The sequence below is a fragment of the Haemorhous mexicanus genome, chromosome 14 (assembly GCF_027477595.1).
Source record: "Haemorhous mexicanus isolate bHaeMex1 chromosome 14, bHaeMex1.pri, whole genome shotgun sequence".
Taxonomy (NCBI): Eukaryota; Metazoa; Chordata; class Aves; order Passeriformes; family Fringillidae; genus Haemorhous; species Haemorhous mexicanus.
The window spans coordinates 9,690,477-9,712,587 of record NC_082354.1 but is presented as its reverse complement, the minus strand read 5'-3'; the positions used below and the strand labels follow the sequence as shown (position 1 = coordinate 9,712,587).

General features: G+C 40.7%; 2 protein-coding genes across 9 annotated transcripts in view; both read left to right on the top strand.

Annotated features, from left to right (window-relative positions):
- Positions 1 to 11,718, top strand: part of LOC132333668 (phosphatidylinositol-binding clathrin assembly protein-like) — a 29,186-nt gene extending 17,468 nt beyond the window's left edge. The window contains exons 11-21 of one of the 7 annotated variants that reach the window (XM_059858978.1): positions 421 to 557; positions 847 to 950; positions 1,811 to 1,957; positions 2,396 to 2,455; positions 2,581 to 2,691; positions 3,362 to 3,493; positions 3,610 to 3,640; positions 4,133 to 4,253; positions 6,304 to 6,360; positions 6,699 to 6,806; positions 7,363 to 11,718. In XM_059858978.1, the coding sequence (XP_059714961.1) occupies positions 421 to 557; positions 847 to 950; positions 1,811 to 1,957; positions 2,396 to 2,455; positions 2,581 to 2,691; positions 3,362 to 3,493; positions 3,610 to 3,640; positions 4,133 to 4,253; positions 6,304 to 6,360; positions 6,699 to 6,806; positions 7,363 to 7,377 (1,023 nt within the window). In that variant the 3' untranslated portion in view covers positions 7,378 to 11,718. The remainder of the gene's footprint in view (positions 1 to 420; positions 558 to 846; positions 951 to 1,810; positions 1,958 to 2,395; positions 2,456 to 2,580; positions 2,692 to 3,361; positions 3,494 to 3,609; positions 3,641 to 4,132; positions 4,254 to 6,303; positions 6,361 to 6,698; positions 6,807 to 7,362) is intronic. The other 6 variants (XM_059858979.1, XM_059858982.1, XM_059858980.1 and 3 more) reach the window with 6 other exon arrangements.
- An 875-nt stretch (positions 11,719 to 12,593) lies between these two features.
- VBP1 (VHL binding protein 1) lies at positions 12,594 to 22,103 on the top strand. 2 transcript variants are annotated; one of them, XM_059858986.1, is made up of 6 exons: positions 12,594 to 12,738; positions 16,775 to 16,899; positions 17,494 to 17,560; positions 18,021 to 18,119; positions 19,846 to 19,984; positions 20,915 to 22,103. In XM_059858986.1, the coding sequence occupies exons 1-6, from the start codon at positions 12,613 to 12,615 to the stop codon at positions 20,983 to 20,985; spliced, it is 627 nt and encodes a 208-aa protein (XP_059714969.1). In that variant the 5' UTR covers positions 12,594 to 12,612; the 3' UTR covers positions 20,986 to 22,103. The 2 variants fall into 2 exon arrangements, with proteins under 2 accessions (XP_059714969.1, XP_059714970.1); XM_059858987.1 differs by lacking the exon at positions 12,594 to 12,738 and adding an exon at positions 14,781 to 14,800.
- The last annotated feature ends 8 nt before the right edge of the window (positions 22,104 to 22,111 follow it).

Below are 22,111 nucleotides of genomic sequence, written 5' to 3'. Positions count from 1 at the left end.
GGTTGGGTTGCATGTTGTGATACTGATTTCTGAACATCTGAGTTGAACAATGAAGAGACTCACAAAGTAGGGAGATGAGTCTACTTGAACAAAGGTCTATTGAGCTGTTTCTCTGAGTGACTGTGGAGGGAGCCTGGGATGTGTAGCTTGTCTAGAAGTGATTTACTTCTAGGCAGATATGGTTGTTAAAAAACAACTATTTAAAACAGCAAGTCTCACCTTGATTTTTACATGCTTTGTTAAAAAAAATACTCTTATCTCTAATTACAGTTATTTTTCTGGTTTTAGAACTCTACATAAGAAAGAGTGGTTTATTTATTAAGACCATAATTAAAATTTTCTTCTTTGAAAAGGTCTCCAGGACTAAAATGTTAATAAATTAATAAGACTAAAATGCCAACTGTCTCTCTCACCTTTCAGGAGCAGCGATTAAGAGAAATCTCTGTAGTATCAAATTCCACTTCCACATCAGCATCCCCAAGCACTTTATCAGGAAAAAGTGTGAATACCACTGTAGCTGTTGACCTCTTTGCTGCACCAGCACCCACAACAAATAGGTGAGAAATATTTTGCTTTCCAGAAGAAACAGAAATTACTGCAGTGATCTATAGCTCCACAATCAACTGCAAAACTGTGATCTTAGTTACCTCTCAGGTACCTTTTGCTGATGTTTTCTTGGTGTACCCACAATAATTTTGTCAGTAAGTGCTTAATTACCAGTTTGTTGTATCGTTGTTGATGGGCTGCTAGCAAATAAGAGAAAATGAGATTGGTATGAGTGTTCATAAAAGCAAGACTACAATGCCTGTTACATATCTTTATATTTCTCTCTCATTTCTTATTCAGCATGCCCAACCTTTCTAGTGATCTTTTTGATCTTCAGCCTGCATTTGTTCCAACTGTGCAAAGTACTCCAGCTATATCAACATCAGCAAGCAATGCTTGGGGAGGTGAGCTCATACCTTGATTTGACTGTCTAAATGATAAGGGAATTCCTAGAATACAAGGTTCATATTTAATCGAATCCACATCTTAAACCTTAACTATTTTGCATCCAAACATTTATAACAAAATATGAAGTAAATCTTCTGAAAATTCTGACAACTTCCTTGAACACATAGCATTAGTGTTGATGGAACAAAGGAGTGGAACTGTTCGATAAAGGGGCCAGGGAGAAGAGTTATAACTCAAGATCTAAGTTAGAAAACACTGAGAAATAAAACCTGAGTAGGTGTAACTGAGAAGATCCTGGACTAGTGTTTCCATTTAATTAAGCAATATTTAATATACTTCTCATTTAAAAAGTGTTGGCAATTTCAGAGTTTTTGTAAAAAAGCTGTGGACCCCAATTTCTTCACTCATCCTTCCAAAGAATGGTCAGGCTAGATGGCAGAGAAATTGCTTAAATGCCAAAAGAAGGCAGTGATAACACCATGGTAAATGTTAGTATTTTAATAGGTGGAATTGATATTCTTATGTGCTATTTAAAAGGTAGATTATTGAAGCCAAAAACGTAGGATCTAACTTCTTCGATATATGTTCTGTCATTCTCCCCCTCCCACCTTATGTCAATACTAGAATTATTTTCCCTAAACAGAGAGCTGTTAAGATTTTTATCTGAAACTAAAAATTTGTATCTAAATTTGTATTTAGATAATATCTATCTAAAATTTGTATCTAACTTTGATCATTAGGTGGAATATTTACAATTTGACTTAGTCTAGAGATTCTCATATTCAATCATTTCAGTCTGTTTTTCTTTTCCATTATTTGTACTCTGTATTCTTTCCTTCACTTCTGCATCTGAAAGGTCCTTTCTCGTCTTCAAATGGTTGTGTTGGTTCTCCACCTCATCTGGACATCTTTGACATGAAGCCTGTTGAAGAAGCTGTAAAATCTGCCACCCCTTTCATCAATTCTTCTTTTTCCTCCAAACAAACAGTGGAACTGTTTAGTGGTAAAAAAACCAAACCCCATGTAATTTATTTGCAACTGGAGGTGATAATGTTAATAATGTGGGCCATGTAATCTTTTTGTGATATGGGCCAATCTTCACTTTTTATTAACAAGTGAAAATGGTGCATTAATTCCAGATGTAGTAAATTATATGTTTCCTTAAATGTTTATTTCTGTAGTTGAAATAAACTATTATTTTGTTCTGCTTACCCAGTCTAGACTAAGACCTGCAGCTGATTTCTTTCAAACTGCAGCCGCCTTTCTCTTTTGTAATGGGGAATGCAGGAGTTTCTTGGCTTTTCAAATCTGTAAAATAAAAAAAAAAAAACTTTTTATATTAGTAAAATTACCTAATTTTTAACTGCGGACTTAATTGTTGGGTTCCATCTTCCTTTTTCTCTTTAAAACTGATCTTATTTTCTTCTCTCTTTTTGCAAAGATGACTTTAGTGGTCATAAACCAACATATGCTTCTGTGTATCATCCTGTGACTGTTGATGGTAATTTGATTTCTTTTTTCTTTTTTATAAACTTTTTTAAACTTTAAGTTTTTAAACTTTCTGGTTTCACTAGAATGAGTGATATTACTTCATGGCTGTATTTCATTACTCAACTTTTTTTTCAGGTTTTCCTCTTCATTCAGCTTCTCCGAGTACCGCCTCTTCAACAATTAATGTGGACTTTGATGCTGTTTTTGGAGGAAAATCTACAGCACCAGAGTACAGGACTGCAAGTGGTAAAAACTGCCTTATGACTAATTTATACCCTACAGGCAAAAATTGCTTAACAATTTAGCATAATTGCTATTGCAGTTGGAAATTTAGTAATGTAATATATTTGCAAGGTGATTATGGACTGATAAGAGGCAATCAGTTCAGTTGTTAGTTATTTACTTTAAAATTAGCTTTGACTGATTTCATTCTCTGTGTAATAACTGTTTCCTCTCTCTCTGGGGGAACAAACTTGGAATTGTCCTGAACAAACACTGGATTGTCCTAATGGGTAAGCTCATGTTCATTTTTCTTCTATGCTTTCTCTTGATGCATGGTGATGATTTCCCTCTGATTCCATTCGGAGGCACAGCTGTTGCAGAAGTGCAGAACTGGTTGTGTGTGTTTCTTGAAGAATACCTGAGTTAGTGTCTTTCTTCTCAGTGTAGCAAAATATTGTTGAAGTACAGTTAAAGATTCTTTTAGATTAGTAGGTACAATACAGTATTCCATGAAAAATAAAAAGTTAAACTATGCTTCTGTCAAAGTCTTAAATACTTCCATCATGTTGAACCTTCACATATAAATATTCAAATTAGTGCTCTATAAAGAAAATACCTCCCTGGCCTATAGATGTCATTTGTTAAATGTAATGTAACCATTTTGTTAACAGTTGCTTTTATTTTCTTTGTTTAGGTTTTAACTTTCTAGATGATGTATTGCAACCCACAGTACCACCACAAAGTCAAAGAGCCACTGCAGCCAGCCAGCAAAGTGGAAAAATTTTAGCAAATGACCTTGATTCTTCACTTGCAAATCTAGTAGGAAGTAAGTGTGAAGCTTTTAAAATTTACTTTCCCATTTTTTACTAAAAGCAAAACAAGCTTTTTTTCCCTCCTAAATTAAAATGCTTAAGGATTTTGTATCCTTCTTTTCCCCTACAGATCTTGGCTTTGGAGGAACTCCATCCAAAAAGTAAGTGCATGTATGTACTCTAGACTATTCTCATGTGACTGTTTGAAAGTCTCTGGCACGAACATTGCAAGGATCTCATCTCTTGAAACAATCCAAAATAGCCGAGAAGTTCATTGGAGCAGTGTGTTTGTGATCAGTCAGCACAACGTGGCCAACCTTAACTTTTAGAGAAACTCACTTTAATTAGTTTTGCAATTGCTGTATTTTTATTGAAGTATTTTTATTTTTATGAAACACTATAAAAGTTACATCAAACTCCAGTTAGTCATTATATGCACAGTGCAGCACTGATAGTTCACCTTTAACACAAACAGAAGCCCCAGACTTCACACTTACTGGAGAAAAGATACATAAGTAATTACTCAAGTTCTGAGTGTTTCTTCATAGATTTCAGCTGTATGCATGCATTTATGGATGTTTGGGTTTCCTGTCATGTTGTTTTACTCTAGCTGTTGCCTCTCCATGAAAACTAACACCATGGCTTCATTTTAGATCAGATATGCAGTGGTCTCAGCCTACAGAGAAAAAACTTACAGGTGGAACAAACTGGCAAGCAAAAACAAGCACATCAACCACGTGGACCCCAACTCCCTTACCCACTATTCCACACATGGTAATTTCTATACTGTGAAATCACACTTCATTCTAGTAAATGTTGCTTCTCTGCTTGTGTAAATTTATAAAGAGCAGCAAAGGCATTTGATACAAGACTGGGGGTAGCAGGGAGTGCTTATGGGATCATAGGATCTTACTGAATGAGGTAGAGATTTAAGCATGCTTTATTTCCCCTCATTGAAAAACTTGTCCATTAAGGGCTTACAGCTCAAGTGAAAGGCAGATTACCTGTCTCAGTTCATAAATCCTTTCAGGATTGAAACAAATGATCCCAGTCCAGAAAATTGCTGTGTGCATATTTGAGATGCTCCCACTCCCCCTCACAGGCAAATATGCACACAAAAATTCACTTTTAAGAATCCAGAGAATGTGTTTTAAGGGCAAAACTGCTGTTCCTTCCAATCCTTGCTCCTCTTTCAGTTTTATCATGAAACACTGCTGCAACCTCTGTAAGGCACCTTAATAATGAGGTCAAGCAGCACTTTGGACTTCTGATAATGCTCAACAGCAACTTCATATTTTTAACACAGTACAAAATGTTAAGTGTATCTTCTATAATAGGTTATTTAAATGAAGAATTTTCATTTCTAGGAGGGGTATTTGTAGGCAACTGACTTTTCTATGATTTTAAAAGAGATTTTTCAACTGTTGTAGTCATAATATATTCACAGAAATATGAATCACTTCTAAAATACAGCTCTTAGAGGGAAGTAGATGTTCATCTCAGTTACATAGACAGCTAGGATAATTACCACATTTCCTGTGAATTTTGGACTGCTGTCTGACTTAATTTTGCAATAACTATAGTTTTGCCTCAAATGCCTATTTTCCTTGTCTTCTGACTATGCTCATTTAGAATTATAGAAGTTGAATACAGCATTTAATTCAGTATTGAACTCAAAAATGAAACTAAAAAATTTGAGAGGGCACAGTTGTGTTGCACTTTTATGTGATATTTTTTGAGACCATACAATCTCTTTATCCCCTCTAGGTGCTCTAGAATCTGTTGTTAGAGTGCTGATGCATTTTTATTTACGGAACATAGAGGGTACCTTAGTACCCGTCGTTCACTGTGGATTTGAAGTTATTTCATGTGTTCATCAGGTCTAAGCATTTGACTGTTTTATGCCAGGTGTCTGGTCATGCATTTTCCTGGAACTCCCAGCAATTACTGATGTGAAGATCTAGCTCAGCTATGAGCCCCTTTAAAATGTGTGCCCCAGAACTGCAAAGGTCTCAGTGTCCTGGCTGGCCTCTGGCCTCTGAGCTAACCCTCCAATTCATGAACCACTGCATCCTATCCCATAGCCAAGTGCTTCATCCAGCACCTGGGATTCAGTGTAATTAGTACAGCTTAACAAAGCATGGCCTTAGGAAGCACATGCATTGCTGGGCCTGTGAATGTAACCTGATAAGCTTCCAATGTTCTTCATTTTTCTTTTGTCACGTTGTGGTACGTGCTGACATCAGATGTTAGTAGGTGGGCAACACCAACCTGACTCAACATCTGTTGCTATTCGATTCCTAAGCCAATGGTCACTGGCTTTCTTGGCTTTTTTTCCCATGCCCTTCTCCAATAATGGGAGGAAGAAGGAGCATTGCATGCCATGCCCTCTAAAAGCTTCTCACACACATGCCTGTGCAAGCAATATGCTCAAATCTGGCTAGGTATACTAAAATTTCTAATTTTGCTGTAAATTGTACTAGTGGTAGCTTTCTAAGCTTATTAAATTATGTTACTGTCCTTGCACTTTTTTTTCCTCACACTTTAATGGTTTTAATAAATGAGCATATTAAAAACTGTTATGGTACTGGACTTGAAGCCATCCCTTAGTTAGAATTTCCAGTATGAATACCTATTAAATCATTTTCTATCTTATCCTTTTGCTATGCCAGAATGGAGTACACTATCCTGCATATGTAAGTCAATTTCTTGTAAATATATTGGTTATTTTTAGTATTGAAAAATATGTGGTTTTCAAAGTTCTGTATATCTATTACTAAGTATGCATGAGTTTCCCTGAAATTTAAAATTTTCTTGTTTAAAGGTACCTGCTCCTATCACATACCCATTGACCACACCTCAAGTGCCTGTATATGGAATGGTAAGAAGCTTGATTTGTTTTGTATGCCTGAAAACTGAGTTGTCTCTACCAGTGGGTTTCATGTCATGAATTATGATGTTCAAACCATCCTGCAAATTAAATATATTGGCAGTAGTGTGTGAAATCTAGTATGTTTCTCACACTGCGTTGAAAGAGATGACTCTGAGGTTGATATAGCAGTGGTTTTTAAAAGCTTTGACTTTATTCTCTGTGTGTGTGTGTGTGTGTGTGTCTATATTTTTCTTTTCTACTATAATTCAAATGCAAAAAGATGTATCTTGTGGAAGTAGTTTGAATTTTATGTATTTGGTTTTGTGGGGTTTTTGTTTTTCTCACAGGTACCTCCTCAGGTTGGAGCTGCTCCTTTGATGGCACCCCAGACAATGATGTACACACAGCCTGGTCTAAGGCCAACAAATCCTTTTGCACCCGTTTCTGAAACTCAGGTGAACAGTGCTCTTTAATCTTATTGGCATTGTAACTTCAGCCTTGGCAAACACAACCAAATGCTTCATGAAAGGCTGCAGGTGTATTTCTGCGTATGAAAGTGAGGGGTTCCTCAAGGGCAGCAATTTTTTCTGGTGAGGAGGCAAATTCAGATGATGGAATTGCAGGAAGCAAGGAAGAAAGTCAAAATCAGATTTTTTTTTTCTCACTGTTTCAATATTAAGTAGACAGGAGTGGTGAAGGTGTGTAGGCTTTAGTCTCCCTATGACATTAGCTGGATACCTGGTTTAGTCATGCTGACCAGAGCAGTGTTGGAAGCTTCTTCAAGGATCGGGTGATCTGGAAGGGGAAAAGGCATGGACAGGAGATCATTCAAGCTGGAGAAACTGTACTCTTGTCATCCAAATAGGTCTTAATATTTGGGGTTTTTTAAAGTGTCAAAGTCTATAGACTTAACTTAAAAGTAACAAAGCAGCCAAATAGATTCTTTATTCTAAAACACTGGGAAAGCATTTGTTATGTAAGTGGCATTAATACATAATCTTTGTTTCACAGATACAGTTTATGTAGAACCACCAAAGCAACAAGATGTGACAACAACCAAATACTGGTAAAAAAGAAAAGACTGAATTTCAATCTTTCCATGATGTATTCCTGAACAGGGCAACTGCTTTTTCCCTGTATAATACAATATTATTTTGAACTGCAATGCTTTAGAGATTCTTGTTTATAACAGTCACTGCAGTGTGAAGTCATGTTTGTTTCCTGATTTTTTTTTTTTTTTAACTGCTCAGCAGAAGACTGTATTTTTATTGAGGTTGACTCAGAAGGTGTAAGCTGGATTACCATGTTCAAAATCAAGGAGAAGGTTACATGATTGCTCTACAACCTTCATCATCAGTGGGTTACCTTAGGAATTTACTGAGAATGTCAAAGTTATTTATTTTATTCATAAATTCTGTGGCTGCTGTAACCAAGACACAATACAAAATCAAGCTGAGCAATAAAATTTTTATGTGCTCTAATAAATACTCTGATAGAGCAATGCTTGCATTATCATAAGGCCAACATTGTGTGAAATCAGACAGCTTTTTCACATTAGAATAACTCATAGTAATTTGCAAACTTTATAATGTGAGTTTGAAATGCTGTGAATCATCAAGACACATGTTACACAGACATAGTAAAAATAATAAATTGCTCCATTGTTATGTCAGTATTACAGGGCTAAGTAAAAAGAGCCAGCAGCCACAAGGCTGCAAGTCTGTGATGGAGTAGGGGAAATGAGTGTGTTCCAGAACAGCTCATGCAGCTCCAGCAGGTGCCAGCAGCTGCACTTCCACAGGTACCTTCTCTGCAGGTGGCACCTTTCACCAGGGGCTCGGGGGAGAGCAGCCTTGGGAGCCAGGGTCTGTCAGTGCCCCAAGCACAGCACACTGGAGCACTCTGAGAGCCTTTTGATAACTGCAGTGGAGGCAAGAGAGCCAACTCTTCTTTCTAAAGTCCATTTGGTCAAAAAAAGACTCAAACCTTGTAATCATGCTGACACTCGTCAACTGGCAACTATTTTGAAATTTGAAATCCAGCTGTAGAGAATAGCTTGTGCTTCTTTTTTGAAATAAGAACCTAGTTGTAAACCATATAAAAATAATTATTTTTAAATGTGTAAATACATGTAAACTTTTAGATAGATGTTTCTTTGATGCTGCAGTAATCTTTTTCTTCTGTAGTAATTTCCAGGTAAAAATGCTACATTAAAAAATCCAGACTCTTTTTGAGAGGAAAATCTTTAAAATAACTAATTTATGAAACATTGCTGTTCACAATGGGTCAGATGTGTACTGACTTCTGGATCATATTTTGTACTTAAGAATCTTCCTCCAGATCTGAAATTGGCTATGAAAATGCCTTATCTTGTATTTTTCACTGTCTGATAAAAAGTGATAGCATTAAAAAAACCCATTAGTTATAATTAAGTAGATAGAAGTGGGAACCTTTCCTCCAGAAGTTTTGTGGCAAAATGCAATGAAAAGCTCTTCTGTAAAATTACTTGTAATAATGATTAATATTAAAGCTGAGTTTTCTATTGTTACAATCGACCTCCAGCATAGTATGTCCTTTATCTTTTGGGAGAGTCTGTAATTGCAGAAATATCTCACTCTCACCATAAATGCAGATAGGCCTGAGAATCTCGTCAAACTCTCCTGTAGAGAACTTCTAAATAAAGCACATTCCTCAGAGTGAGAACAACCCTTCTAATTTTCCAAATGCTTAATTCTGTCCAAAGAGTGCAAAAGTAGTATTTCTTAACTCTATGGTAAATATTTTGCCCAATGAATCAATACAAAAGAAACAAAATAAAACTCCTCAACCCTTGAAATCTGTAACTGCTAATTTCCTGGAAAATGAAACCTTGCAGAAATTTAAAACTCAGTGTTCCTTGATGTATATTGATGTTGAAAGAATTTGGACCCAGTATATGGTAGTTTAATGTTCAAGTTTGAATTACAAAGGGCTTCAAGCTTTAATCCACCTTTATTGGGTTGAACAATTGTACAATTTTAAGCCAATGAGTTCTTCAGTGCCTATAGTTGCCCTCCACATGCTGAGGGAATAGATGCCATTTAGAATGGGTCGTTGTGTTAAGGGGACTGTTTATTTAAGAAATAGTGAATTCCATAGATTCATTCAGCAATCAAAAGTCTTGTGTTCAAATTAGATCAGTCCATGTAGTTATAAATGTCTGGGCATTAATGGCAGAAGTGAGAGTGCTACAAGCAGGCAGTTCCTAGCACTGTAAGCTGTTAGGTCTCTTTCTTATACTGAGTTGTATAAGTAATAACACATTATTTTAATAAAATATGCAAATAAATGCCTGGCAAGCAGTATATATTTGTTATAACTTTATTTCAGAGCATTTTGAATATCTGGAATATACCTGGCTCAGAAATGGATTTAGTACTGGATAATAGCTTGCACTACTTCTGATTTGCTCTGGATCTTTTAATGGTTCTTTTGGTCTGCTTTCTTGTAGCAAAGCTGTCTGATACCAACTTACTAGTATTAAAACAGGAGAAACAGCCACAAAGTATGTTTTAAGAACTTTGTAACCTACCTTCTTTTGTTGCTTTGAAATGCAGCTTACAGCTTGATCTTTGTGAAGCAAAGATTGCATTGTACCTTGTCTCTGCACACAAGTGCACAGGACTGGGCTTTGCCCAGCTCTTCCTTGTGCATGTATTGAATCACATAAAATGGCAGAGTATGTGTTTAAATAGCATATGTGAGAAGTGGAAACCAAGGACTTAAGATGCTGTCAAGGCTTTTATGGCTATTCTCCACAAAAAAACCCACTTAGAACACCAGGGTTGTTCTTGAGGGTGACTGTACCAGCCTGCAGAAACTGCCAACAGTAGTTGTGAGGAGTGAAGAGAGATGTATATAAATGTGATTTTCCTTCCAACTCATTGGATAAGAATCATGTTCCGAAAACTTCAGGAAGCTGATGACTAAGATCTCTCTCCGTGCTTGTCTGAACAAGGGGGAAGACTTTGATTTGTGCTGTACACTTTGCATTATTGTACTTTAGGGGGTCGCTTGAGCCTCACTGTTGGGACCTGGTGCTGCTACAGGCAGGCTGTCATGGAACATGCCATAGGATGGCTTCTGAGGGACTTTGGAAGGGTGGATTGTGTGAGGCCTCTTGGACTTGAACATGTACCTCTCTAAATAACTGGGGTTTTCTAATGTTCTCTAGATATAGTTTGACTTTGCCTCCAAGAAGTTATTGATTTTTTTTTTAAATAAATTTTGGACATGTGTACTAGAAAAATCTGTTCTGTGCACATAGTGGTGGAATATTTGTAGGTAAAATAACAAATGGACTTTTGTTTAAGAAAAAAACAAAACCAACAGCAAAAACCACACACACAAAAGTAACAACAGAACTTCTGACTACAAGATTGAATACAGGGTGTATCTATCCCCAGCTGGATACTTTGATGTGTGGCAGGGATGGGGGGGGGAGGTTACAATTAGAATAGTATGCACTGTGGATCGGTGCTTAATTTGTACATAAAAAGGAGAACTTTGTTTGGGGTAGTTTGTATTATAAGGATAACATCTAAAGGCACTGTATCAGTCATTTATTTCCATTGAAAAGATTCTATTTTTGAGCAATGGAAACTGTACATGTTATCATTTATACATTACTGATAGCTAGGATTATAGAAAACCTGTTGCTATGACTCTGAAGATATATCTGACTTGTCATTGATTTGTACATTGCTGCATCACTACTTTATGCAGATTCTCATGATCATCTATTTAAAGAGATTGTAGTAACTGGTACAGTTACAACAGGAATTGTAACGTCAAATCTTTCAGTATCTCTCAGATGTGTATCCTTGTGATTAAGCTTAATCCTTTACCAAATGTTTGGCTGAAATCTCATCTTGGAGCAATGACAAAATAGGTGCTGGAACAGATTTTCCCTCACCCCAACCCACACTTTATTTATTTAATAGGTCTTGTTTTGTATGTTATGTTTTCTCCCATAACAGGTTTGTGCCTTTTATTGGATATTTATTTAAAAGGAGCTATGATAATTTAGGTTGCTTTTTTTCAGATGTATTCTTGTACAGATGTTCCTTTCTGTGAGTTCCTTCATTTTATAAGAATACAGAATGTGTGGAAAATATACTAGCCACAAACTGGAAAAAAAATCTAAGGATTTATGTTCTATGATTTTTTTAAAAAATAAGCCTAAGCACAAGACTGGCTGTGTTGATATTTTAATTGTGGAACTTCACAATTTGTTAATATGCAAATTGTTCATTTTTTAAAAAACTGCTCATATCCACATATTTGATGAAACAGGTTTTGGAAAAAAATAAACTTTGGCATATGCAAGGCATGTGTATATGTGATCATTTTTTGTGTTCTCAGGTTTATGGCTTTCTAGAATGCTTTAAGCCATGGCTGAATTAGGGTGTTTCATTGGTTTGTTCCACCTCTGTTTACATTGGAGAAGAGAAGGCTCCGGGGACACTGTGAGCCTTGGCTGAGTTTGCCTAGAGCTGGGTTCATTCCCCAGCCATCATCATGCCAGCAGTGTGGAGGGCCTGCGACAGAGTAAGGACATGGGGGTGCTGCAGGTGCTCCTTCTTTATACATCCAGAAACTCTATTTTTCATAGTAGTATTTTGTTTCTTTAGGCTTCAGAGATCTGTTTTCGCTTGTGAGCTTGGACTACTTCGTAGTTGATTCGTGTTGGTCTCCATCTCAGTGCTACGGCGCCGGGCAGCAGCGATGAGCTGCGGGCTCCGGGGGCTCGGCCTGGTGCTGCCGGAGCGGCCGGGATTCAGTGAGCCGGCTGCGAGGGCACGGGCCGGGGAGCAGCCTGGGCGTGTGAATGCAGGGCAGGCATTACCGGTGATCCTTTAGAAATGGTTATTGCAGACTGTTAAAGGCAGAGCAAACAGGAGCAATATGTGGCTTGTCATCTGCACTGTGGGAGAGGCGGAGCGGCTGCGTGTAGAAACAAGGGCGCTTCCGCCGCAGGCAGAAGCAGAGGGTGGGACAGGCGGCATCTCCGTCCCGTCCTTCCCGGGACACGGCACGCGAGGCACTCACAGTTCCGGCCACCCCAGGCAGCCCCCGCTGCCGGAGCCTTCCCTTTCACACCGGAGCCGCCCTTTCCTCCCGGAGCCCTCCCTTCCTGCCCCGCCTCCTCCTCCTCCTGGCCAATGGGCGGTGCCCGCGGCTGCCACCGCCCCGCCTGGCGCCCCGCTCGGCGCTGACGTGATGACGCCGTGTGGCGCACGCCGCGCATGCACCGTCCGTTCCCAAATGGCGGCGGCCGGAGGCAGCGAGGCGGCGGCGGCGGGCGGGAAGCGCGGCCCGCTCGGCATCCCTGAGGCGGCGTTCGTGGTGAGCAGGGCCAGCGAGTGCGGCTGGGCAGCCCTGGGGCGGGGTTCCTGGGGAAGGGTCCGGGCAGTGGGGCTGGGCGTCCCCGAGGCGGCGTTCACGGGGAGCGGGGCCGAGGGGTGGGGGCTGTGCTCCGCCAGCCGCGCCCGGCCCCCGTGAGGCGGCACCTCGGCGGGCGGGCGGTACCCGGGGGCGCGGGTGGCCGAGGCCCTGCACGGCCTCAGTCCTGGGCCTTTTCCCCGGTGAGTTGCCCTGTTTCCATCGCGAGCTGGCTCATTACCGTACAAGAAGCCCAGCTGCCCGCGCTCAGCAGTATCGCGTAATTGCACTGCCAGGCTCGGCAGTGAGCAGCGTGTAGGGAGAGCCCTCCGGCACGCACTGGGCGGGGCGCGCCTTGCCGCTCCTGCTGCATGGGTAACGTGCCGTGCTTCAAGCACCTTTCCGTCCATCTTCGTCTCTTAATCAAGTTCTACACTGCTGAGAAGATTCACTTTTCAGGGGCGCCTGTGTGTTCTTGAAAACCAGCAAATGTACATCTTTGGAAAACAGGCCGAACTTGTTTATTCAGCTTTGAAAACTGATGTACCGAGGGTTTGATGATTCTTTTGAGGGGTTGAAAGCAGGAATCAGTGACTGGTGCAGTGGCATTACCTCGCAATCATCTGTTGTCCACTTTCAGCTGTGAGCTCACTCTTGGTACGCAGTCTTGATTGCTGTTTTATGTCTTTTGAATTATTGATCACAGTGGCTGTACCTAGCTGCCTTGGGGATCTTGGGAAGTGTTGGATATCTGCCCCATCTGATACAGCTGCTTTTATAGAGATAAATTTGTTTGACTTGCATTTTGGTGTTTCTAGATGTAGTGTTTGTACTGCTGATGTGTCTTGTCTGGGCATAGGACCTGACCAGACAGGTGCAGTGCATTTACTTCCAGTGATCCAGTTCTTCCTTTTCCTTTAAGGTTTTTTAACAATAATTAGGATCTGGCAAATCCTTAGTGGGCTGGAAAACCATTGCTCTCCATGCCTCATGAGAGACCAGCAAAGATGAAAGGGAAGGGCCAGGTCTTCAGCTGCCCTGTGAGACCTCACTGATCCTTACAGAGAAGAACTTGTGGTCTCTGCTGACTTTGCAGTCAAGGTGGCCACCCTGGCAGAAGGCAGGACATAAACAGCCTCAGCAAACACTTTAAGGGCATCTGTCACATCCCTCATGCCATGCTGGTGGCTGGCTTTGTTTGGTTCCATGTGGTTTCCTTTCAGTACCTGTGTCTGAAGTATCTTGTGTGCTGTGTCACATGGCTCCAAGAGTACTGGGGCTGTGCCTAAGTCCTGTGCTTCTCTTCAGTTCTTCAAAACCTTGTGGATCTTCCTAATCTCTGGATCTGAACATCTTGGAAGCTTCCTAATTCTCAGTTTTGAGAGGTGCTCTGATCAAATACAGGTGTGTCAGCAGACGAGATCTTGGATGGTGATCATAGAGTACTTGGATGTAGATGTTAAAATAGACTTTCTTTTATTCAAAATAAGCCTGCACTGGGGAGTTGTAATGGTATTCTGCTCTGCAGAGTGAAAATACTACTGTCTTGAGGGTAGGTTTTACTAGAGCCTTTTTATTTCAGAAAATAAATGTTCAAAAACATTTAAAGACTTGCTGATCTCTTGCTTGGCATTTTCCCCCCAACTTGCTGCATGGGCAGTCTTACTGTGAATCTTGTCTTCAGAGATGTTTCCTGTGAGGGTCTTGGTTCAGTAGAGGCTCTTCGCACAATTTATAGCTCATGTCTTCTCTGAGGCAGTTGTTCTGTACACTCCTGTCCCTCTCCAGGTTTCAGGTGAGGTTGAGCACTTGGAGTAAGTCGTGTTGATACACGGGGTTTTACTGGATAACAAACTCTCAAAACAGAAGTTTCATCTGTGGGGGTTTTGATCTGTTGCCCAGACATTTCCAAATGAAATGCCTTCTTTGTTCTGCCTTCTTCAGCAGGTGTGAGGATGCAGGTCTGCGGTAGGTGTCTCTTGTCATGTTCTCTGCACATGCTCCAGGTGATGAAGCTCTCTGCAGAGTGAGTGCCTGCAGCTCTTTATTTGGGTCATCACTCAGAAGAGAACCCTAGGGACACGTGGGACTGTGCTATCCTGCTGCACTTCAGGGCTTCTGCAGAGCATTCCTGTGCCTTGGCTTGAGGTTTGCAAAATGGTGCTTTGCCAGTGAATTCTCTTCCCTAAAAAGATATCGATGAGTTTTGGCAGGTCCTTGCAGAACCTGTAAGTGTTGTAAAAATTCTGCAGTGGAGGTGCTGTGGAATACACCACAAAGTGGGGATCCTAATGGCTTTGGCAGCCAGCTGTGCCTCAGAGCTTTTCTGGTCAAGCTTAGAAAAGTGACTGTGCCTCAGCCTTGCAGATGGGGAGGTGGGACAAGAGCCTGACCAGGCTTGGAAGCCCCAGCTGGAAAACCCTGGGTATAAATCTGAGCTCACCTGGAGCTGGGACACTAGTGGAAGGAGATCACCAGTATGTAGGGGGCCTGGATTTACTTCTGGATTCACTTCTCAGCATCTTTTGTTTCGGGAGGATGTGGATTGTGTCCTGTCCCTGTGCACAAACAGATGGGGGCTGAGGCAGAGCTGGGTGCCTGGCAGGGTGTGGGGGAGCTGCTGCCCACCTGCTTTTGCTCTCTGCCCTTGGTGGCTTAAACAAGCTGAGCTGCTTCCACAAGAGGGAGTTTCATTTCACACTATCCTCAGGCCTCACTTTGACAACACTTTCCCAAACCTAATCCTTGTTTTCTTTGTTGAAGGCTTCTCTGGGAGCCTTATCCAGAGGCAGGAGTGTTTCCTGGGCTGTGAGGTAGCTCAAGGCATTTTCAGGCAGTCTGAGGTGTGGTCTCTTGAGTTTGGATCTACCACCTGGACAGTGCTGCCTGTGTAGCTTGTGGAGTTCATGGTCTGCTACAGATTTCCTTTATGATAAGAAGGGCAAGGACTTCTTACCAGATTCAGTAATTTCCTAGTAAATTTCTTTAGCCAAGAGAGTTAAGGCATTATAATGAGGGGGAGCAGCTCCATCTCTGATATCGCTTTAGTAACATATTACAGTCTTTTTCTGGTGTGAAACTTCTGGAATGGAGACACCAAGTTCAAAAGGAGGAGCTGAAGAGGCCTGTGGTAGGGCTTCCATCACATTTTAGTGAGCTGTGTAGACAAGGGCAGAATTGCCTCAGTGGGGGAGTGGGATCATCTGGAATTATGTGTGTACATGGTGGTGAGGCCAGAAACACATGGTTGATCTGATGTACCTCTCAGCAGCTGGGAACACTGGTCCCCAGCAGATGAGCTGCTTCCTGGGGTTCTGAAGGAGGCACATGCCAAGGTTGACATCCTTGCCCACTCAGGCCTTTCTTCTCTGGCAGCTTTTCCTGCCAGTCCCGTGGCTCTCACTGTCAGTTGATGGTAGGACTGGCTGGAGTTGTTCTCTGGAGGTTTCTGTGGCTTCCTGCTAACTATAGAAGGAGCTTTTGAAACCAGGCTGTTCACTTCCATGATGCCTGTCTGAGCAGATTCCTCAGTTTTCCCACCTTTGCATCTTTTTCTGCCACAACATGCTCGATCAGGCTCTTTTCCTTCATCAGTTTTATCCAAAATAGTTCATAATCTGGTTAGCCACAGAGAAGCATTATCCCTGCTTTACAGGTAGGAAACCCAGGTTTAGCCATGCCCCATGGACACCCACCCCTGTAAGGTGGCACTTGACATCAGCCAGGACTGAAAGCACCACTAACCATGTCCTCACAAATATGGTTATGAAGTAATTCTTGCACCTATCACTTAGTTCCCTACAAAAAAAAAAGCAGGGAGAGGGAAATGAAGAGATGACTAAAAAAAGAAACAAAATGCTTTTGTACTCCAGTCCAGAAAAAAAGTTTGTTTACATTTCAAACCCCCTCTAAATGTAGCTGCAGTAAGATGATAGCATGTCTGTGTCTAGGATTTCCATAAAACTCTTCTAACACTGAGGGTTTCTTTCTCCCCTTAAAGGAAGATGTAGATTCTTTTATGAAACAGCCTGGAAATGAGACAGCAGATGTAGTTCTTAAGAAGTTGGATGAGCAGTATCAGAAGTATAAATTTCTGGAACTTAATCTTGCTCAAAAGAAAAGGAGGTAAGTTGTAATTTTTGCCGATTTGGGAAATGTTTAGCACAGTTCTGTTTTTTTTTAAATAATAAGTCTAGTGGCCTGGAAGGCCGTGGGTGGGCCAGTGCCTCTGCCAGGGCTGTCAGGGAGAGCAGTGCCCTCAGCTCTGGAGAGCTTTTGCTTGAACAGTGCAGAGTCCTGTGGCTCTCACTGTCAGAATAGTCCATGAACCTCAGAAGAAACACAGGTTTTGTTTTACCTGCAGTGGTTTTGCCCTCTATTTCTGCTGAGGTTTCCCTGTCTTCTGAGGGATTACAAATATTTGGAATGTACTGTTTTAGTGAAAGGGGGTCTGTTACTGTTACTGTGTGTTGTTCCATGTGAAAGCTGAGTGGATTGCTGTGCTTCCAAAGCCAGCCAGCCTTGGTGTTGTGAGGGGCAGGTGAAGCTGGAGCTGAGCTGCCTTTACATGCCATGTCTTTCAAACCTGCTTTTGTAAGCTGGAAAAAGCTGTTAACAAGTTTTAAAATGGAGGGTGGACTGTATAATAAAACTGATCACTTGTTTAGGAAACTTTGTGTCTCTGTAAAATAATAAATTATGACTGTTGTTAATTCACAGGCTAAAAAGTCAGATTCCTGAAATTAAACAGACATTAGAAATTTTAAAACACATGCAGAAGAAAAAGGTAAATTATTTTGACTATCTAATGAGTATGAGAAAAGCTAACTACCTTTCCACCCTAACAGAACACATTGCAAGAAATGTTTTGGAGAGCACACTTAATATGCCTTTATAAATAACAGAATTATTTTTAAAGGTATGTAGTACTTTTTGAAAGCTAGTTCAAAAACAGTTAATGTTTGTAATGCAAACTTCATTTTTAATAGTGTATAGATTGCAGCTAAGCTTTGACTTCATCTCCATTCTTTATAGAGATTTCTGTATTGTTTTTAAATATATCTTTTAAAAATGTATTATTCTTGGAGCTCTAACTTTAGTGTTGAAGTAAAGTTACATAGAATTCCACACAAGTTAATACTGTATCAATGGCAGAAAGCAGAAAAGTGTGCTCTTTATTGTAAGTTTTGTGTCTTTAACATATTTCCAGTGAAAATAACAATTGTAAATTTATTATTTGTCTTAAGGATTCCACACATCCAATGGAAACCAGATTTTTATTGGCAGATAATCTCTACTGCAAAGCTTCAGTTCCTCCTACAGATAAAGTTTGTTTGTGGTTGGGGGTAAGTAAAATGGAACTTTCTCTGAAACTGTTGCAATAACTTATAAAAGGCTTGTGAAAGAGAGTTTTGGTTGCTGTCTCCCCTGGTTGGAGTGGACATGATTCTGTTGATGGGGTGCATGGTGGTGCTACACCATGGCAGCAGAGCACATCTAACCAGGTAACTTCAGTGTGTTAGTGAAGATTTCTTGTTCCATTTTATTTGATTCTTGAACAGTAAGACTGCAGAGAATTGGTTTTTTTCCTGGATTGTTCTTTCCAAAAACTTGTTTGCGTTTCCCTTACCATTTCTGTCACTTTTTGGTTCAAATTAATGACATTGCCTGGCATGGGAATGTGCCCAGCAGAATAACTTAGTTTGGCAAGTAGCTTCCCATCTTCTCCATGTTATTTGTATTCAGCATCTTGCCTTCTCTTTTCATGCACCTTTTTAGGGAAAGATGGGATTTCTGTTGCTCACAGGTATCTGCCAGCATTTAGAGTGGACTTTGCACTAAAGCCTGCTGGGATCAGCATTCACAGCCCAGATTCCTAAGTAGTTAAGCACTATCATGTTGGACCATTTTGTATTTAGAGGCTTCATTATATGGGGAGATTAACCTGCTTATGCTTATTTTGAGACTTTTAAATCATGGATGTTCCTAAATCCCAGTGTTGGCTGCCAAACAAAACCTCTTGGTTAGGACAGAAACACTGCTGACACATGAACCATCCAGCCTAATTGGACAGTTGCTCCCAACCTTTCCCACTTCTATCATAAAAAGAAAAAACGTTTTTGATAGCTGTTACTGTAAGGAAGCTGTCTTCAGAATTCATAAACACTGACTTTCATGGAACATCCCAGGTTTATTTTCTAACAGAACATCAGAGAAGGTTCATCTTATTGACAGTTCACACTGAAAAGCTGCAACGAAATGCCACACACAGTTAATTTTATTTAGGTGTTCTTGGCCTTCTGCCTTTCTCCTGCTTGTTGCCTACACTCTGTGTTGGGCTGTGTGTGTCACTGTTACTGGGGATCTCTGTCCTCCACTTGCTTTAAAGAACAGTTTATGCAGCTCTGGCAGCTCAGTGTAGCCTTCTGTGGGATCCTGTCAGTCACAGACTGTGGCTCCATTCAGGGCACAGTTCTTGAATAGGACAAAGTTTCATTGGTGCATTTTCACCTGATACTGTTCTTTTATCTTGTCCTGTGGTAGCTTCTTACTGAAACAACCATGTCTGGATTAAAAACCATCACCACACCCCTATCAGAGAGGACTTTTATACCTGTTGTATCTCTAATACCTGTAGTAGCTCTTGTTGCTGACAGTGCCAGCTGTTTGTCAGTGTTCCACACAGAGCCTGAGGTTCATCTTGAATCCAAGAAAAACTGTTTCTAGAGTTGTGTGGCACCTGAAAGGTGATGCTAAGAAATGTAAGGTCTCTCACTTTTCAAATATGTTGAGGATGAGATGCTAATACCTAAAAGGCTGAATGTGAAATCCCTTCTTGCTTAGCTAAAGGAAGAGAGCTTAACTTTTAGTCACTAGGGAGATTTATTATTCAGTTACTGAAGGAGTGGAGGCCTCAAGTGGATTTGGACATTGCCTGTCTTGAATCTTGTCTTAGCCTGACAGGACAGTCTGTTGTTAACATGATTAGTTTTGAACAGCCTAAAATACACTTGGTGGGGCTTAGTCCTTACAATGCAAGATAAAAAGCTTTTATCAATCTTTCTTTTTCAGGCCAATGTGATGCTTGAATATGATATTGATGAAGCTCAGGCTCTGTTAGAGAAGAATTTGTCAACAGCCACAAAAAACCTCGATCTTCTAGAGGAAGACCTGGATTTTCTCAGAGATCAGTTTACCACTACAGAAGTCAGTATCCTTTTCATTCATGGGGGGAGGAGATGTATCTGAAAGCCATCCAGGTAACAACCAACTTTCTGATGTGTTTTTATCTAAGACTGGCTGCCTCAAAATTCTGTAGCACCTGTGAACTTAACTGTCCTAGCAATGCAATGGAATATTGTGTTGGTAGGGCTAAGTTGGAGGTTGGTGTGTGAGAGGTAACAAAACTTGTGTAGATGTCCTCGTGAAATCTAGTGCAGTGGTTGCAACCCAAACTGACTGCAGAGTGAGTTGGAAGGTTGGGTTGATGCCCAGGTGACCACCTTAAAGCACAGTGACCTTCCTCTAGAGCATGTGAACATTGTTCTTTGTTGCCCATCACAGCCTTTGCAGCTGCCTCTAAGCAGCACAAGCCCTGCTGCAGCAAGCAAGGGGCTGGCTTGGGCTGTGCTCAGTGTTTTTAAAATTTCTTTATACTGTCATGAACCACCTCCTGGGTGTGTGGGGTTGTTCTTTATGCTTTCTAGTTAAAAACTATTTTAATGAGTGTAGCCATGAACTGAAGCATTAGATTTTGTTTCATGAAGGCACAACTGCTTGTTCTTTCAAGTTGATACTTGAGCTGTCTTAGTGCAGCAGGAGTTTGGGATGCCTGAAAGAGGCAAATACAGCTGATGTGGGCAGCTTGACTGAAATCAGCAAAGAGGCAAAACTAAAACTGTGTTTCTCTGCAATATCTTTTTGGAGGTTTTTTAAGTAATGACCTAAATACTGCAGTTACCAACAGTTACCAGTGCTGAAGCTCTGCACCAAGTCAGCCCTTTCATGAAATGGTTTCTGTACTGACTGTTGTAACTAAGTGGCCAACTCCGTAAACTGCTCTTTCTCCTTTTTTAAAAATCTTTTTGTTTCTCTTTTCTGATAGCATGAGAAAGCTGTTTCCTTAATTCCACACCCTCAGATATGGCTAGAGTTTATAATTGGGACGTAAAGAGAAGAAACAAGCAAGACCCATCCAAAAACAAAGCATAGTTTTTCCAATTTTAAATGTGGTTTCAATTTCCAAGTATTTTTTATTTAAACACCCCCCAAACCTCATTCAGGACTGAGTTACTTTCAGCATTTCAGTAAATGGTAAAATATATAAAAACTAATGGTGAGCACCATTTTATTTATTTGTAAACTCAAAATTTGGTTTCATGCATGCTTCATGAAATGAATTATTTGAAAAGGCACCGCAAAGGATGTCCAGCAAAGGATGTAGTATTTTGACCAGACCAATCCATCATAAATAATTTTTACCTGAAAGCCTGTCTGAAAAGCTGAGGGGCATGTATGAAATGGAGCCTGACATGTTCACAGGCTAAGGCAATGCAGGGTTTTTCTTTTTCATCTCTGTACAGCTGATGGAGTTGACTTTGACTTGGGCTGGGAAGATGTGCAGCTGTAATGTTCTAGGAAACAACAAAAATAGAGTGGAATCTTGGGGTTTGTTTCAATCAGTTAATGGCAGCACCAGCCTGCAGGCATTCCTGAGCATCCACTTTGGATAAACTTGTGGTAACTCTGGGTTAGCTGACTGCCTGTCACTGAGCTCTCAGCACTTCACAGGCAGCAGTTTGTGATTTGTCCTCAGAGCAGTGGAAAAGGAGTGAGCAGCACAGGGCATGTCAGGCCTGCAGGCCTCACCCCTTGTTTTCCATACGTGTGCCCACGTTGGTTATTTTGGGGAAGGCACTGAACAAGGACCCAAGAGCCCCCAGCTTGTGAGAGCCTCCCATTTCCAGCCCCTTGGCCCAGATGTCCAGTCCAAATGTCTGAACACAGCCTCCCAGGTGGGAAACCTGGGTTAGGTCAGGATGGCTGACTGGAACATGACTTCTGCTGGTACAGTTGGAGTATTTTTTGGTCCTTACGAAGCCTTGCGAGATTGTTGCCTCTTACCTTTGCATTTTCTTTCTAAAATGAAATGCTCAGTGGTGATGTCAGTGGCTAATAATCACATTCTGTGACTGAGAGTACAGGTTTCACTGCAAAATAAATGCAAATGTTAACTGTTCAATCTTCATGTAAGAAACAATATACCTGTAAATTTTTTTGTACTTTTATTTCATGATATTAAAATAGTAAAACTAAACAGTTGTGGCAAACAGCTGTT